The 16,809-nt window shown below is 39.8% G+C and overlaps 3 protein-coding genes across 7 annotated transcripts in view; 2 read left to right on the top strand and 1 right to left on the bottom strand.

Moving 5' to 3' along the window:
• Positions 1–72: 72 nt before the first annotated feature.
• Positions 73–2,400, bottom strand: LOC306880177 (syntaxin-11-like). 2 transcript variants are annotated; one of them, XM_079433510.1, is made up of 2 exons: positions 2,302–2,400; positions 73–1,557 (listed from the first exon to the last, which is right to left on the bottom strand). In XM_079433510.1, the coding sequence occupies exon 2, from the start codon at positions 1,550–1,552 to the stop codon at positions 665–667; it is 888 nt and encodes a 295-aa protein (XP_079289636.1). In that variant the 5' UTR covers positions 1,553–1,557; positions 2,302–2,400; the 3' UTR covers positions 73–664. The 2 variants fall into 2 exon arrangements, with proteins under 2 accessions (XP_079289636.1, XP_079289637.1); XM_079433511.1 differs by having other exon boundaries at positions 1,679–2,372.
• Positions 2,401–3,163: 763 nt separating this feature from the next.
• On the top strand, positions 3,164–5,564 carry LOC306880181 (syntaxin-11-like). The gene is made up of 2 exons (XM_079433516.1): positions 3,164–3,302; positions 3,852–5,564. Exon 2 carries the CDS (start codon positions 3,867–3,869, stop codon positions 4,740–4,742), a length of 876 nt encoding a protein of 291 aa, XP_079289642.1. The 5' UTR covers positions 3,164–3,302; positions 3,852–3,866; the 3' UTR covers positions 4,743–5,564.
• A 184-nt stretch (positions 5,565–5,748) lies between these two features.
• The window catches only part of LOC306880326 (monofunctional C1-tetrahydrofolate synthase, mitochondrial-like), a 45,956-nt gene continuing 34,895 nt past the window's right edge, over positions 5,749–16,809 (top strand). For 2 of the 4 annotated variants that reach the window (XM_079433801.1, XM_079433802.1), the window contains exons 1-6: positions 5,749–5,853; positions 14,261–14,345; positions 14,444–14,494; positions 14,678–14,731; positions 14,812–14,936; positions 15,873–15,973. In XM_079433801.1, the coding sequence (XP_079289927.1) occupies positions 14,483–14,494; positions 14,678–14,731; positions 14,812–14,936; positions 15,873–15,973 (292 nt within the window). In that variant the 5' untranslated portion in view covers positions 5,749–5,853; positions 14,261–14,345; positions 14,444–14,482. Of the gene's footprint in view, positions 5,854–7,454; positions 7,843–14,260; positions 14,346–14,443; positions 14,495–14,677; positions 14,732–14,811; positions 14,937–15,872; positions 15,974–16,809 lie in introns of those variants that run through there. The other 2 variants (XM_079433800.1, XM_079433803.1) reach the window with 2 other exon arrangements.

Genomic DNA, 16,809 nt, shown 5'->3' with positions numbered 1-16,809 from the left:
AACAAGAATAATTTCTGATAATCCAGTATACTAATTCCATTTGAAATACCATAAAGACCCAAACATATAGTTACATGCAATTAATTTAATAATAAAGCCAAAGCAAGAAAGAATTACATAAGATCTTTTATTTAGCTGATATTGCTTCAGAAAAACTAATTGGCTGAAAAAACAGTGATCAACTTGCACTGAAAATATGGCAAATGCTTCATATTCCGGATTATTTAATGTAAAAGGGTCCAGAAAGTGCATATTCAATTCAACTGCATTAGAATGATGAAAGATATCATATAATGTAAATTATGTTAATAAATTATAGCCTATGCATATGTTGCAATATTACACAATTTCTAGCATTTACAGTATATGTTTACAAGTTTCAAACTGCAAATGAAAAGGCATTTTTTTATGAAGGCAAATAGCAACGACTGTATGTTGTGAAGTTGTGAAGACCGTCTTTCTTTGGTTTGTTTTAGTTGTTTAATTTGCTCTCAGATGTTATTGTTCACTTCAGTAGCATCAGGTTTAATGATCGCTCAGAGAGCTTCGTTTTGGAAAACCATGGGCCCTTTCCCTACATATCTCTGGCTACCCATTTTTTAAATGATTAACTGAAAAACAAAAGTCAGCCCTTCAATGCACAAGTCCTCACTGTTAAAATCACTCAAGTTTTAGCGCATGGAAAGCATCCACAGAACATTTTCTTGAATGGGTTTTTATTGTCATATCTCTTGGCCTGTCCCAGTTTCATAAGGACTTCACCAAGCATAGCATCTGTTTTCTGAACATTGTTTAAGATGTAGTCTGTCATGGGTCCTTGTTCCTCTACAAGCATAGCCACATCCATGAACACTTCATGAAGGCTCTGGAGTCGGCTTTCTAAATCCAGCAGGTCGCGATGTCGGCTCTCAATCTGGTTGAGCGCCGAACGAGCCGTTTTCCCTTCTGACATGACGTTATCGTTGAAGATGTTCCACTGCCCATTCTCCAGCATCTCTTCAATCTGGTCACCTGTCACCTCTCGGCCCACAATCTCCATTTGCCTTTGAATATGACGCTTGCACGATTCTTTGTGATCCATCTCAGCATCATTGTACTCTGTCATTGCGTCTCGGAAGTTGTTGCTTAGGGTGGCGTACTGTGTTCGGGCGATTCTCGCCACAGCTGAGTTGATGCCATTCTCCTCTTCAAGCTCTTTGGCGTGGGCGTCCATTTTTTGTAGACGTGCCAGAATGTCCTGTCCACGGGTCTTGATGTCTCCTACGATGACATTGGCATCCTGCTTTACGTGAGATGTACGAGTCGGTTCGCTAAGTATACGTGTGTTTTGGTCCCTGAGACGTTTCACCTCCAGGCGGATGAACTGAATCTCACGTCTAGTGTCTTGAGCCTTATCGAGCACAGAGTCCATCTCCTCACTGTTGTCAAAAATGACTGCCTGTTGGCTGAAATCCTCCTCCAGGTCCACATTGCTGAAAGAGTCTGATTTCACCTCCTCTAGCTGGCTGTTAGACTCTGAAATGGTCTGAAGATGATCCAATCTGTTCCTCATGATTGCTAGAGGGGAGAATGAACGGAAAAGGACACTCAGTGCCACCAGAAGTTAAAGGAAATATGTGATCTGATGTAGGCTAAACAATCTAAAACAATATAGCATAATGATAATGTTCATATTTACATCATTATCCCTCATGTAGACCTTGTTTTCAAGAATAAAATCATTTGCATGCCTTGTGTACCTTCTGAAACTGACTGTAAAAAGGGGAGATAATACTTCCTTATCAACACTGAAGAAGTCACACGTCTAACAAGTTCATCTGTGAAACTATTTCTGACTGGCGTCACTCGCCAAACAAGTTTGAATGGATTGAATTGATAGTTCAGCTTTTGTTTCTTTACATATGGTGTTCTTTTCAATTGTTTTACTATGAAACTTATAAATAAGATAGCTAAAAATATCCTACTTTATTCAAACAACAAAAGCTTTACAATTTACAAGATAAATGCATAAACCTGCTCTTCCAACCTCTCAAAAATCAGTACTTTTAAGATTTAAAGATTAAGTTTCTCAAGCCAGCATTTTACTATTTGTTTCATTATAAAACAATGTTGCATAGGCTATATTTGCAAGCATTTTACATTTTTACACTGACAACACTATAACGAATATATTTAGGCCTATTATAGGAATAGCCTAATTATCCATAAAAACGTAAAGTAGAAGTGATGACCTGAGAAAAAAAAAAAAAAAGATGAAAAGAAAGAAGGAAACTCCTTGGCATTCACTTCAAAGTGCATTACCTTGTCTATTGTCCAAAATTACGACCACCTCTGTCGATATGTAATCTCAAGGCTGCGGCTCCATCCTCACTGCACTGCATGGTGCAGCTGTCATTTAATGGGGGGGGGGGGGTGTTGGGGGATGGGGGGGATGGGAGGAATGCGCGTTCCAGGGCGTAACTTTGTCGCCAAACCCGTTCGCTGAATAGAAGAATGTCAGACGTGAGTCTCAGCGACACTTGACATAATCTCTGTTTTGCGAAATGGGACCGAGCACGATGCCTTCTTTATGTCTTCCATGTCGTATAATATATTTAATATAAAAAATCTGAAGCCTAATATGTTTGCAAAGTCAAGGATTCAAACGTTTGAGCAACTACTAAGTGTCCTGACAGTGGAAATTTGACAGAATTATAGTTGACAGAAAGTAGATGATACACCTGCATAACTAAATAAATTAAACTGAAATCTTCTTCACAAAAATAAATAAATAAATAAATCTAAATAAGGGGCAAAACAGAAAACCAAATATTTTTCTTCTGATAAATATAGTTAATTGTAATAATTAAATTATTAGCCTATAATAACCAACTGGTCGGAGAATGTGCATATTGGTTGTTTATACTAAATGTTTTGTTTTTTCTTCTGTTTTCTTCTCTACCTTTCTCAATTAATCTGACTATCCTCTATACGTTAAACAAAACGACCAGCGCAGCTGCAGTAGATTTAACATGTAGCCTACATGAGTTTGGTTTATTTACAATAAAAAAGAACATTGAGTACACATTGATCTGAAGTGTCTCATCTCTGCTGCCCCCTGTCGGACACACCTGACTGATCTCTTCACACCTGACTTGGGGCGGGGTCTGTGTGTTACGTCATCACTTACACGCGGTGTTGGACAAGAAGAGGTGAAATTAGGTAAATGTGATTTTTATTTTTCTTGGACAGATAATAGCGTGATTTTCGTACCCTGCAAAGCGAATTTTGCAAGGAGTGCACAGAGAAGGACATAATTTAAGGTAGGCCCCAATGATAATATTGCTCAAAATAGAGTAGCCTATGTGTGCGCCTATTTAATGCCAAGCATTAAACGTAGATCAGGTTTAATTTAAAAGTTTAAAACATTTTCTCCACTGATGCGATGCCTATATCAAATATTTCGCTGACGCTTTTTTTATGTAAATCAATAAATTATTTTTTCTTTATTTATTGAGTATAACTAAATACAATTAATAAAAATGCGGTTTTTGCCTCCTGTTCAAATGATATAAAATGCATACTAAGTCTAATAGAAAACGTAATGAGAGTAAAAGAAAGCTTTTATTTTTAAACGTGGACTTACAAACAAGTTTATCTTGTCTGACAGGATTTTAGTGACACAAGTGTACTTTTCCTCAAGTCAGACATTCTGACGTGTGGGTTACGTCTAACAACAAATATTCTGTTTTCTAGAGCTGTTTTTTTTTTTGTAACCCATATATAGCCTACTGTATATTTTACCGGCTGCTGTTTTATATGTGTTCGCTTTGTAATTAATTTATAGACCAAATATATTTTAAACTTTTCAGTTCAATATTCCAGTCATGAGGGACAGACTTGAAGATCTCCAGGCAGTATCACTGTCTAATGGCACTGCAGCAGACCATGCAACTGCCCAAGCTCTCTCTCCATCAGAAAACACAGACTATGATGACCCTCCTCAGGACCCCAGCACCAACCCTGACATGGAAGCTGTCTTTGATGAGGCACAGGAGGCTCGTCGTCAGATTCAGTACATTCGCCTGGAAGTTAAGCGTCTCAGGGAGCGAAACTCACATATTTTTACAGGCACAGTCTGCTCTAGTGCTTCTAATACCTGTGACTCTAATGCTATTGCAGCTGACATCAAAACTCGTGGACAGGAGATGCTTGTGCACCTTCGCAAGATGGATTCCCACAGGAAAGAGTTAGAGGAAAAGTATGGCGTCAGTTCACCGGTGACAAGAATCAACCGAACACAGTATGCCAGCATAAGCAACAGTTTCCGTGATGCCATGGTGGAGTACAATGACGCTGAGATGAGCCATAGGGAGTCCTGCAAGGCCTATATTCAACGGCAGATGGAGATTGTGGGCCGAGAGGTCACAGGTGACCAGATTGAAGAGATGTTGGAGAGCGGTCAGTGGAACGTCTTCAGTGAGAACATGGTTTCAGAAGGTAAAACGGCACGGTCTGCACTCATCCAGATCGAGAGCCGACATACAGAACTGCTACAGTTGGAGAGACGCATTCAGAGCCTTCAGGAGGTTTTTCTGGATGTGGCCATTTTAGTAGAAGAGCAGAGTTCAATGATAGACTACATTCACACCAATGTTCAGTCAACTGAGACGGAGGTCAGGGACGTCCTTGTGAAGCTGGAGCGAGCCAAGAGACATGATAGGAGCAATCCGTTTAAGAAAATGTTCTTCTGGAAACGATGACATGGACACAGATATCACAATGTCTAAAAATACATACGTGATCAGCTTTTTTTATGTTATATTTTTTTGTTCCTATTCCTTATTTTTGCTAATTTATATTCATCTTCTTAAGAAAAGTAAACACACATCGCACTAAATAGACTTCACGTTGAAATAAATCTGTCGGTGTTGGATGATGGTTAGTTGTAATGGATCCAAATATTTCATGTGTACACACATCTTTTATCAGCTGTATCTCATTTGGTGTGCATTCATTCAAAGTTTTGTAGCATATGTCACAAATTAGAGTGTAATTTTGTTACCCTAATTAGATCCCATGTGCATACCTCGTGTGACACGTGATGTCCCCTGCTCACAACTATTAAAATAACACATGCCAGGATACAAAAAACTTTTCTGACTATATGGTAAAGAAAGTTGCTAAAAGGACGTTGCTATATAATACTTTGTTAAAATTTTGTTCCAGGGACAACTGTGGTGATGCATAATAAACATGAAATAAACAGGAATATGTAATGTAATCACGGTTTCCGCAAAATATTAAGCAGCACAACTTGTTTTCTACATTGATAATAAGAAATGTTTCTTGAGCAGAAAATCAGCATGTTAGAATGATTTCTGAAAGCTCATGTGACACTTTAGACCTGTGTAATGGCCAGGGGCGGTGTTAGGGGTGGGCTAAGGGGGCTGGAGCCCCGAATGTTTTCAGTAAAGCCCCGAATGTTTTTATTACTATGCCATCAATGAGTTTCCATGCCCAATAAAGTAATTTATATTAGAATTTAAATAAATAAATAAACAAATAAATAAATATCTCTCGACTCTCACGTCTACAGTGTCTGTCAATTTACGCGTTGTCATTCACACCCGACAAAAACCGCCCACTGAGTCTAGTGCTTCTGACTGACATGTAAACTGGCCAACCATCGATGAGCGTCTGTGCGATCCAGCCAATGAAATTAGATCTTTTGGAGCCAGGCGGTTTGTTGGCGTGTAGTATTTTACTAGATCAATTTATTTGAAAAATAAAATGGATTTCAAAATTCTTCAAAAAAAAAGGAAGTAAAACACCCCCAGCCAACACTTGAACGCCAAGATACAACAGCTTCAGGTATCTGTAACTTTTAATCATAGTATTATATTTCTTATTCGGTTTTAAATTGTGTCTGATTTAACGTTACATTTTGAACATCTAACAGTTAACGGTTGCGCAGCACAGTCTTTAGGACACACACACACACACACACACACACACACAGAGAGCGGTTATAATGTTGGGTTAGCATGGTCTGTGGCAGACTTTTCGTGTCAGGGCAACAATTCAATAAACAAGATAATAAAAAAAGACATATTTCGCTAAGGAAATGGTTCCAAATAAAGCATGTTGTTGTGCTCTGCAGCAACACACAGCGGTGTTTACTGAATAAATTTGCGTGAGTAAATGATTCACTGACCCGTTCATAAAAACAGTTGCTTACTTTTTTCTGAATGAATCATCTGTTTCGAACGAATCGATTGATTAAATGACTGACTGACTCACTCATTAAGGCAGTGGCTTGCCGCCACCTAGTGGCAAAGTACCATTCTAATTTTTTTCATCATTTCATATTTCTGTATTCCAAATTTTATATTTGATACATTAGCCTCATAAGATTATTTATGCAATTTGTAAGTGCTGTGTAAGTGCTCCTTCAAAAATATAAGTGTATAGAGCCCTGCGTTTATAATTATACTTGGATGAAAATGAGTCATCCTTAACATTTTTGGTGTTTTGGATTCACTACAGCTGGAGAACAATTAAATACAAAATAGGTTATAGGCTCTACTGGGTGATTTTTTATTTTACTGAGTAACATTCATCATTTTCCCATATAGTGTATAGATTTTTAGGCATTCTATTATCTCAAACAGCCTGAAAAATAGTGCATTTAGCTGACGTAAATGGGAAAAAAAATCTCACCGGGGGAGCATGCCCCCGGACCCCCCTAGGTTTGGGCTAAGCCCCGAATGTTTACATCGTCTGGCTCCGCCCCTGGTAATGGCTGCTGAAAATTCATCTTTTCCATCTCAGGAAAATATACATTTGGATAACGCTTTATTTTAAGGTGTCCTTGTTAGACATGTTACATGTACTTACTATTATAATAACAATTAATTATGCATAATTACATGCAAGTAACCCTAAACTAAACCCTAATCCTAACCCTAAGTGCATGTAGTTCATTATTATTAATCAGTATTTAAATGTATAATTTACACTGTAACAAAAGACACCTTAAAATAACGTGTAACCAACATTTGAAAATATATTAAATAGAAAACAGGTATTTTAAATTGCAAGACTCCAAACTTTTGAATGGTAGTGTACAGGCTGCTGTAGACTCAAACTTGCAAACACAAAGCTCACATGAATGAGACTGCTGGATCTGGATAGGCCAATGATGACGCCAATTCACAGTGCTGTTCATACTTAAGTCGTTATACTATATTATGCAACCTTTAATCATTCTGAATGATTGAAAAGTCTAGTCATGATTTGCTGACCTCTAACTCGTAGGCTGAATTACTTGTCAACAAAAAGAATCTAAAAAAATAAAAAATACTACTTTGTAATACGGATTTGTAAAGAGAGAGAAAATAGGGTTACGAAAAGAGTTGCCCAATGCCACGCGAGTCATTTGTCTTGCTCAGACTTGTATTAATTATTCAGACGCTTCCTTCTTTGCAGAAGTACGCGCGCTCGCGCAAGTCGCTCTGCCCTGCACGCGCTAGTCCAGCTCTGCTCGAGATCACCTGAGCATCAGACAAGACACCGCTCTGCTTAGAGACCCCAGACCCGGTGGACGTTTTCTAGGGGAAAGATGAGACTATCGGTCGCTTTTCGCCATGCACATCGGAGCCACGCCAGCATACGACGATCACGAGCGGGTGTCAAAGTATTAAACTCGGAGAAAAGACTCATAACGTTACCTGATAACAGCGCGGTTTCTTATTCATGGGTTCGGGAAGCTAGTTCGACCAGCGGCACAAGTGAAACGGTAACGAGTTTTAAAAGTCATCCACGAAAAAACGATGGACCGCTGTATGAAAGTGCTGTTTGGTAAGAATAAAACGCATGCTATTAAGTCTCTAAACCTAAATGCGACAAAACTTTAGTTTCTAAAACACGGTGAATGACTTTTGTGATTGTAACAGTTTGGTTCTATATTGACTAAAATATCTATTGTCTTGGCGTTGATTTGTTTCCACGTGCTACCGGTGTTTGGCCGCCAGCTGATGTAACTTCTGCCTCCCATAGTCTTCATCTATACACCCTTTTTAATATGAGCTGCGTTGTGTGCGAATTCAGCTGCATGTTAATACTGTGTTACTGTATGCATTCAAGTTTTCTAACAAAAACTGACTTTTGTTTTTACTAAGGTTGAAAACGTCGTTATTTGTAGGCAAGTGTTACTCTGAATGTCCTCATTTCCCCTGGTGGTCGATCCCGATACTGACATTATTTACAGATTCATACAGTCAGTAGCTAGTTCCTATCAGGTTCCTATGCGTAATATCGAATTTTGCTACATTTAAAAGAGGAAAAGCTTATATTTTAAAAGACATGGGAGGCTGAGTTATAACCATTTTTGATAATATTTTGCTACACCAGTGAAATCTCTGTCGTACATGACGACCGACCATCTCCAGTGTGACATGTTGTAAGACTATAGAAGTAGAATAGCAATAAAAAGAATTTACAGGACAGCTTGTTTAATTAATTGGTAATTATAATAAAGGGTTTCAAAAAACGGAGTTACACTGTGTTACAACAGTCTCCCCTGAAAGTCAGATGGAAACTGTAGAACTTGTGTATCATTGCCCAATCAAATCCCACAAGTGACCCCTATGCATCTTTTTGATGTCTGTAAACAGAGTCAAAGGTCAGGTATCTGCTACAGAGGGTTAAAATAATCAGTAAAGATGCCTTTGTTGCCTAACAAAGGATGCTTACAGTGATGTAATAGATGCCATGATAACACAAGATATGTTTATCTGCTGCCGGTCAAAATGTGTTGGCCAGCCTGCTTAAAATTACTATAATGAGCTGAGCGAGTAAGACTGATTACTATTTATTTATTTAGCTTTTATTGCTTCCTGTCATAGTTAAAAACAGGACACCAGTCTAGTTGTTATGATTTGTGTGGCAGAGATGCCAGTATAAAGGTTTTAAACCTCATCTGGGCTGGCACAGGGAGAACTTGTGTTTACGTGTTTAGAGAGGTTGAAGATCTAACATGACTTGGCTGTGGATGGAAAAAAACCCTAAAAAAAATAATATTTTTGGACATCTTAGCAATCATTGTGTTAAAGGTGCTGTATGTAGGATTGACTAGGTATTGCAGTCCACATTCAAAATATTAGAGGTTTTTTTTTTTCACCAGACCCTCCTCAGACTTGATACACACGCAGGTTGCCAGGTTAAAGACACCAACAGGAACGAGCATGAATTAAATTAAATACACTGTGTTTTCTGCCAACTGGCAACCCGGGTGGGTAAACTGGCAGTGGGTGGGTTTCACAAACCAAAACACATACAGACATTCCGGGCCGGAATGCACATTTTCAAAGGAGAATTACTGACTGTAGCATTGTTTTTCAGATAAACAAGTATGTTAACTTAGCATCTTTCTTAAATATCTGCAAACATATTCTGGTATTTTTATGCTTTTGTAGAGTCAAAATCCTACATAGAGCACCTTTAATAGTAGTGGTCGACCGATATATTGCCAAGGCCGATATTTGAAAAATGCAATAAATCGGCCGATAAGTTTTTCTGTTTGGCCGACGCGTTCGAGGCGGGACTTTTATTTTGACGGCGCTGAAAACTGCAGCGCCTCAGCACACTGTTGTCGTTAACGGTTCTGTCTACGGATAGAAGTCTGTCTAATGATCAGATATAAATATACAAAGGAATTAAATGTATACAAGAAGTATTATAACGATTGCTTTTATATTATTTGTAGTAGAAAGGCAAACATTGTGATACTTTATCGTTTGCTGTTAGCATTCATCAAATACTCATTTATATCATTTAAACAAATTTTTGAATGAATAATGAATATTTAATTTCACAAACCTTGCGAACTTAGTCGGATCCAACTGTGAGATCTTGTGAAGTGTGCATTTGTATCCTGCATGATCGCGTGTGCTCTGCGTGACGGCAGTGTTGCCAACTTAGCAATTTTGTTGCTAAATTCAGCAACTTTTCAGACTACCCTAGCAACTTTTTCTTCCAAACGCACCTAGCAACAAATTTAGCAATTTTTTAAATTTATTTGGCAACTTTTAGCAACTTCTGAAGTTCTGATAAGTGACTCAGACAAAATAAAGGCACGCATTTTCTATCTAAATTACACAAAAAGAGAAAACCAAAGATGCCTAGCAGTACACACATCATGTGAATTGAGTTAGCAGCTATGTGCAATTGTTGAATTTAATAGTAATAAACAATATTTAATAATTTAATAATTTTTCATTTATGATATACTTTGTTAGTAGCTTGTACCTGCGATTGTTGATCAGTTAGTACACTGTAAGGAAAATGGAAAAGATACTAGTAATTTTCCAGGACATTATCCATTATTCATTGTTCTGTAACCCGAAAACACAATGCGTAATTTAAAATGCAGGTAAAAAAAACAATACGGAAAATTCTTTCATATTAACATAGTAGATTGTGCCGTTTTTACAGACTTTTCTTAGAGTGTAGCATATTAACTACTTAAAACACTGCTTAAAGCATAATTGTTGAAAATGTGTAGAATTTCTAGTATACTAGCAACAAATTGTAATCTTAAATTGTAATCTTAAATTAAAACTTAAATTGTAATCATCCAAAAATGTGTGTTCAATAATTCAATGTATTATAAATATAGTTATTTATATTTTAATATTATATTATGCATATTATTTTACAAACAAATCTAAATTAACATATCTAAATATCGTATTTTTGCTGAGATTTGATGATGGTGACAATTTTGTGTCATGATTATGCTATAACGTCATTGTCATCACAACGTCTTTTAGCAACTTTTAGCAACAAATCGACCTTCCTTTAGCAACTTTCCCTAAAAATTAGTTGGCAACACTGCGTGATGGTCGGTCCGTGTGAATTGAAAGTTGGAGACGCGCGATCCACAAACTTTAAACCCGTAATTTCAAATTATGCTGCATTTTATCCATTTGCCCACTGTCATATTCATGTAATTTTCACTGTATGTATAATGAGTGTTACCTTGGATTTGTTTGAAAAAATATGATTCCCAATGCACACAAACTTCCCAGAATACTGAGTGCCCTGTTGGTTCCAGTGTTTACTTCCTTTTTAATTATATTTCTATTAAATAATTATTTATTTGTGATAAATACTTTGTAATCTAAAGCATAAGTATGTTTATTTTACACATTTATTTTTCAATCCATTTTCAAATTATTCAAAGCATCTGCTGTCAAAAAAACAATATCGGTCGACCACTAGTTAGTATTAATGATACACGTTTCGGTCTAAACCTTGCAGTTAATGCTCTGCTTTTATCTGAGGTTCAAAGGCTGTGTTTCAGAGACTAAAAACTAAAAAGCAAACAAGAACAGGCAAAATGGAGTGCTGTTTAATGCGTGGTCAAAATAGATTTTTGCCTACAGAGCAGATAGGTATAGATAACGTCTCGGTTACATATGTAACCCTCGTTCCCTGAAGGAGGGAACAGAGACGTCACGTCGGATGATCGATGAAATTGGGATCTCGCCAGAGAGACCAATCCACTTTGAGTGTAATTAAATGAGCCTGCCTAAATTGGCATGCGATTATTGCATCCAGCTGCCGCTCATCACAGCATGAGTATAAGAGGTAGCAGGTGCACTGCATTAATTCTTGCTTTCGCTGAGGAGCTGAGCCGGTGACCCGGCAGCTCAGCGGTGGTACAGCTACTGTGGCGACGGGACGTGACGTCTCCATTCCCTCCTTCAGGGAACGAGGGTTACATACGTAACCGAGATGTTCCCTTTCAGTCAGTCACTCCGAGTCACGTCGGATGACCGATGAAATTGGGATCCCTACCAAAGCGACACAGGAGCTGCCCCTTCCAGTGCCCTGTGTAGGCCTCCTGATCCTTCCTATAAGGCAGACGATAGGACCGGGCTCTATACAGAGGTCAACAACTGTTGTTCCTTGAGCAACCCAAACAGTAGGACTTGGAAAACACTGGGAAGCATGCCCTTCCGCTTGGAAGAGGCGCACTGTGGAGTCACCTCTTCCCAGAGGGGGTTAAGTGACATTTAAACATGTGAAGTAACCTCGTAGGGCCCTATTGCACATGGAAGTCTCTGAGATGGCTTAGGCTGCATCATTAGAGATGGCAGAACATGGTCTGCCATGGGAAACACGGCTTTAATAAGCATACCGTGGAATACACATATGGGATCCCAGCAGGGTCTCTCATATGAGCACTAGCCTCACACCAGATTTCAAGAATTCATTGGCTGAAAGGCCTGGCGTGCTGGAGGACTTGACAGGGTTTGCCTGGTTAAGGAACTCTCTGGAGAATTAGGCGTAAGGACGCTGCAAGCCGACTCTGAGCCGGGCCTCTCAGTGCCACTACCCGTTTGAGATGAGAACACAGGAGGAAACTGGTTCGACACGTAGGCTATAAAACCTAGCGAACGTGTTGGGAGTCGCCCAACCCGCAGCTCTACAGATATCTGGACGATGTGCCCAGGACGATGCGACACCCATGCAATCTGAGCAGGAAGGGCACACCTTGTGCTTCATAGGCCAAGGTGATGGCATCCACTATCCAGTGGCCCATCCTCTGCTTGGAGACAGCCTTCCCCTTCTGCTGTCCTCCGTAACAGACAAAGAGCTGTTCTGAGGTCCTGTACCTCTTGAGTTCTATCCACGTACTGTCACAGTGCACGTACAGGACAGAGCAAAGCTAGGGCTGGGTCTGCTTCCTCCAGGGGAAGCGCTTGCAGGTTCACTACCTGTTCCCTGAAGGGAGTGGTAGGAACCTTGGAGATATAGCCGGGCCGGGGCCTCAGTGTTGCACTGGCGTCAACCGAAAATGCCTGCAGGTCCCCCACCCTCTTGATCGAGGCCAATGCAGTCAGGAGTAGGGTTTTCATAGAGAGAAACTTCAACTCGACTGACTGCAAAGGCTCAACGGGGGCAGTTTGTAGGGCTCTTAGCACCAATGCCAAATCCCAAGAGGGTAGGGAGGGAGACCTAGGAGGATTTAACCTCCTGAGGCGGCTCAAGGCAAGGCGTATTGCCAGCAACTCGAGGCAATTGATATGGCAACGCAGTTTGGGACCCGTCCATACCCCTGACATTGCGTGCCCGTTGTACGAGGCTCCCCAGCCGGTGGCCGAGGCATCCGTGAATACCACAGCATGCCTGGATACTTGATCCAGGGGCACCCCTACCTGAAGGAATGAGGGATCTAACCATTGGCTGAAGGTCTTGCAGCAGGCCGGTGTAATCTGAACCCAGTGAGTACCGCGTTTCCACGCCCACCTCGGGATTCGGCCATGGAGCCAGTGCTTAAGCGGTCTCATATGGAGCAGACCGAGCGGAACTATCGCTGCAGCCATATGCCCCAGGAGCCTCTGAAAGCGTTTCAGTGGGACCGCCGTCCTGCCTGATAAAGTCTTTAGGCAGTTCAGCACCGACTGAGCATATTCTTGGGCAAGGCGTACTGTCTGGTTGACTGAATCCAACTCCATGCCGAGAAAAGAGATCCTCTGCGTTGGCACGAGGTTGCTCTTTCCCCAGTTAACCCGAAGACCCAACTGGCTGAGCATCAGGTCCCTGTGTGTGCACAACTGCTCTCGAGACTGTGCAAGTATGAGCCAGTCGTCGAGGTAGTTGAGGATGCGCACACCCCGTTCTCTGAGGGGAACAAGGGCCAGCCCGAAGGGCTGATATGCCCGACCCTCGAACGTGAATCGCAGGAATGGCCTGTGTCGCGGGAGGATTGAGACATGAAAGTACGCGTACTTCAGGCCGATCGCTGCAAACCAATCTAGGGGACTGATGCACCCGAAAATGGGTTTCTGCATCAACGTCTTGAACGACATCTTGTGAAGTGCTCGGTTCAAAACTTGCAGATCCAAGATCGGTCGTAACCCACCGCTTTTCTTGGGCACATTGAAGTAAGGGCTGTAAAACCCCGACCTCATATCGGCTGGAGGGACCGGTTCGCCAGCAGGACTGCGATTTCCGCACACGCAAGACAGGGGCATCGACGGCCTTGACTGAAGGGAACCGGATGCCCCTGAACTTGGAGGGACGCCGGGCGAACTGAATCGCGTAGCCGAAACTAATGTACTAATTGTATTGGATGTGTCTTATGTTCATTCAATGAAAAGATTTGTTCTCTAAGTGTAAGTTAATAAACACGCATAATATTACTTTTGATTAAATATTCTATGTGCTTCATTGTTAAATATGCACTCTGTGTCCATCTAATTTACAGTGACATTATTCAGAGGAGCAGAGAGGAGCTCAAAGCTGTCAGAGAAACCAACCCAGGCCTCAAACCTACACTGGCTATTATACAGGTGCGTTCTTGTGTTTAGATAAAGAGTTGGAGCGCACTTGTGTTGCTATGTAAATGAATCTCAGACACTAAAAGCTGGTTTGCTTTTACTTATGATAGGCTGGTGAAGATGACGGTTTGCTGGAGGTGAATAAGAAAATGGCTGGAAAGGTATAACTGTTTGTCTTGCCTTCTGTTCAACACACAATAAATAAATGGGTGCAAGTAACACAAATCTTTACATTATACTTTACATAATATTTTAGTAGATGTTTTGCTATTGATAAGAAGACTGGGAATGCAAATGAATAGCTTATACAGTGTTATATACCTGCTGATTTTGTATCCACACAGATCGGCTTAAATGTTATGCAGATTTGTCTTCCACCCCAGTGCATAGAGGAAGAGGTCAGTGATGCTGCAAATTCTGAAAAGCTAATTAGAGTAGCTTTTTTAATTAAACAGAAACTATCCTCTTTATTCTGCAGGTGATTGAGGAGATATTGAGATTAAATGAGGATTCTCGTGTTCATGGCATTTTTTTACACCTTCCTCAGTCCTCCCTCTCCAAAAGTGTTCGTAATGCCATCAAGCCTCAGAAAGATGTGGATGGGTAAGCTACAGTTTTTTGGTTATATCCATATGTGTAACCAAAAATAACTTTTTGCCATAAGTGCCAATGGTGGTTGATTTGAGAATTTTCTAGCTATGAATATTTCCCATCTGCCATGATATTGTATGGTATATATTAAAATAATTGTATTCTTATATAGGGGTGTAACAGTACATGCATTCGTGCCGAACGAATACAGTTTTTATTTCCAGGTATTTCAAATAATAAATGGTGTTTTGACAGTCTTTGATGTGGCACAACAGATTGCTGCATAAACGCCTTGGAGAGCTGCTTCTGGGACGGTTCAGAAACGTGCTGGTGGTATAAACCCAACACAAGCATTGACTTGAGCGGCGCAAGACTTGTGCAGAGCGCGAGTGAACACGATCATTCCTTCCTCTGTGTACTACTAGTTTTAACGCGAATAAACATGACTGAACATCTCATGCCTCATGTAATTGTAATGTAATTATCAAACAGTGTTTCAAGTGTTTGGGTTAAGTTGTTAGGTCTAATTGTAACCTTATAATGTAAAAGGGCTCCCTATAGTTTTAAGCATAAGCTGAGGTAGATTTTTATCACTAAGAACATTTTAACTATAACTGAATGTATTTAAAGAAAGAACAGCTTGTTCAGTAAACCACTGTTTATAAAAAAAAAAAAAAAAGTTTAGTTTTCCCCCCTGCTGTACCGAAATCATACCGAACCGTGACGTTAAAACCGAGGTACGTACCGAACTGTCATATTTGTGTACCGTTACACCCCTATTCTTATGACAGGGAAGTTACTGGGAAACTATTCATTGTAGGATACTTTTAAATGTATTATAGATACATTTACTTTATTTAATTGAATGAAGTACAAAAAGAAGTGTAATTTTGGTGTAGAAACTGAATGTTTTTCACACAAAGTCACATAGACCTGTATGTGTTACAGGGTCTCTGATCTTAATGTTGGCCATGTTGTGTTGGAGGATCAGAAAGACGGCTTTGCTTCACCTGTAGCTGGAGCTGTGCTGGAGATGCTTGCCAGGCATGGTGTGTATCTGTTTGTTTATGCATTTCGGCATATGTTATTACATTTGCATTCAAAAGGTGAAATGTTTCATAAACACTGCTAATTATACTGAATGGAGTACTAAACAAATATCCATATTTATATGGGCCATTCTACAGAATTGGTGCAAATTGCTGTCCCACAACCAAAAAACACATTTAAAAAGCATTTAAGTATTCAAATCTTAGATGTTTATTAAGATCCCTCTATTATCTATTGAAACCCACAATAATATTTAAAATATTAGTAAGCTTAATATATATAAAATCATCATTTATTGGGAACTTTCAGTTGGGAGGTGACGGTCCCACAGCCACTGAGCTAGGTTAATACTCTTAAAACTCTTAATACTTTAATACTCTTTCATTAAGTGAGAGTCGTCCGAACCTGCAGCAATATATTTATTGCCCAACCTGTTTCTCTCACACATTGGATCTGTCTTATGGTAACATTGAGGATGCATATAGGGTAATATGTAGAGCACCCATTGGCAGATCGGATCATAATGTGATCCATTTACTGCCAAAATACAGACAACGTGTTAGAAGTGAGAAACCAGGGGAAGAGAAAATCCAGGTTTGGAACAAGGATAAAGAAAACATGTTAAAGGATTGTTTTTGCACTACAAACTAGGGCGTTTTCTTCGATTCATGCAGAGACCCTCATGAATTAACAGACTGTATCACTTCTTATATTCAATTCTGTGAAGAGACTGTTATTGATACTAAAGTGGTTAAAATCTTTTCAAATAACAAGCCATGGTTTACTAAAGATCTGAAGAAATACCTTAATGAGAAAAAAAACAGCCTTGTGTGAA

The sequence above is a fragment of the Barbus barbus genome (assembly GCF_936440315.1).
Source record: "Barbus barbus genome assembly, chromosome: 14".
Classification (NCBI taxonomy): Eukaryota; Metazoa; Chordata; class Actinopteri; order Cypriniformes; family Cyprinidae; genus Barbus; species Barbus barbus.
The sequence above is the reverse complement of the archived record's forward strand: the minus strand, read 5'-3'. Positions and strand labels throughout refer to the sequence as shown.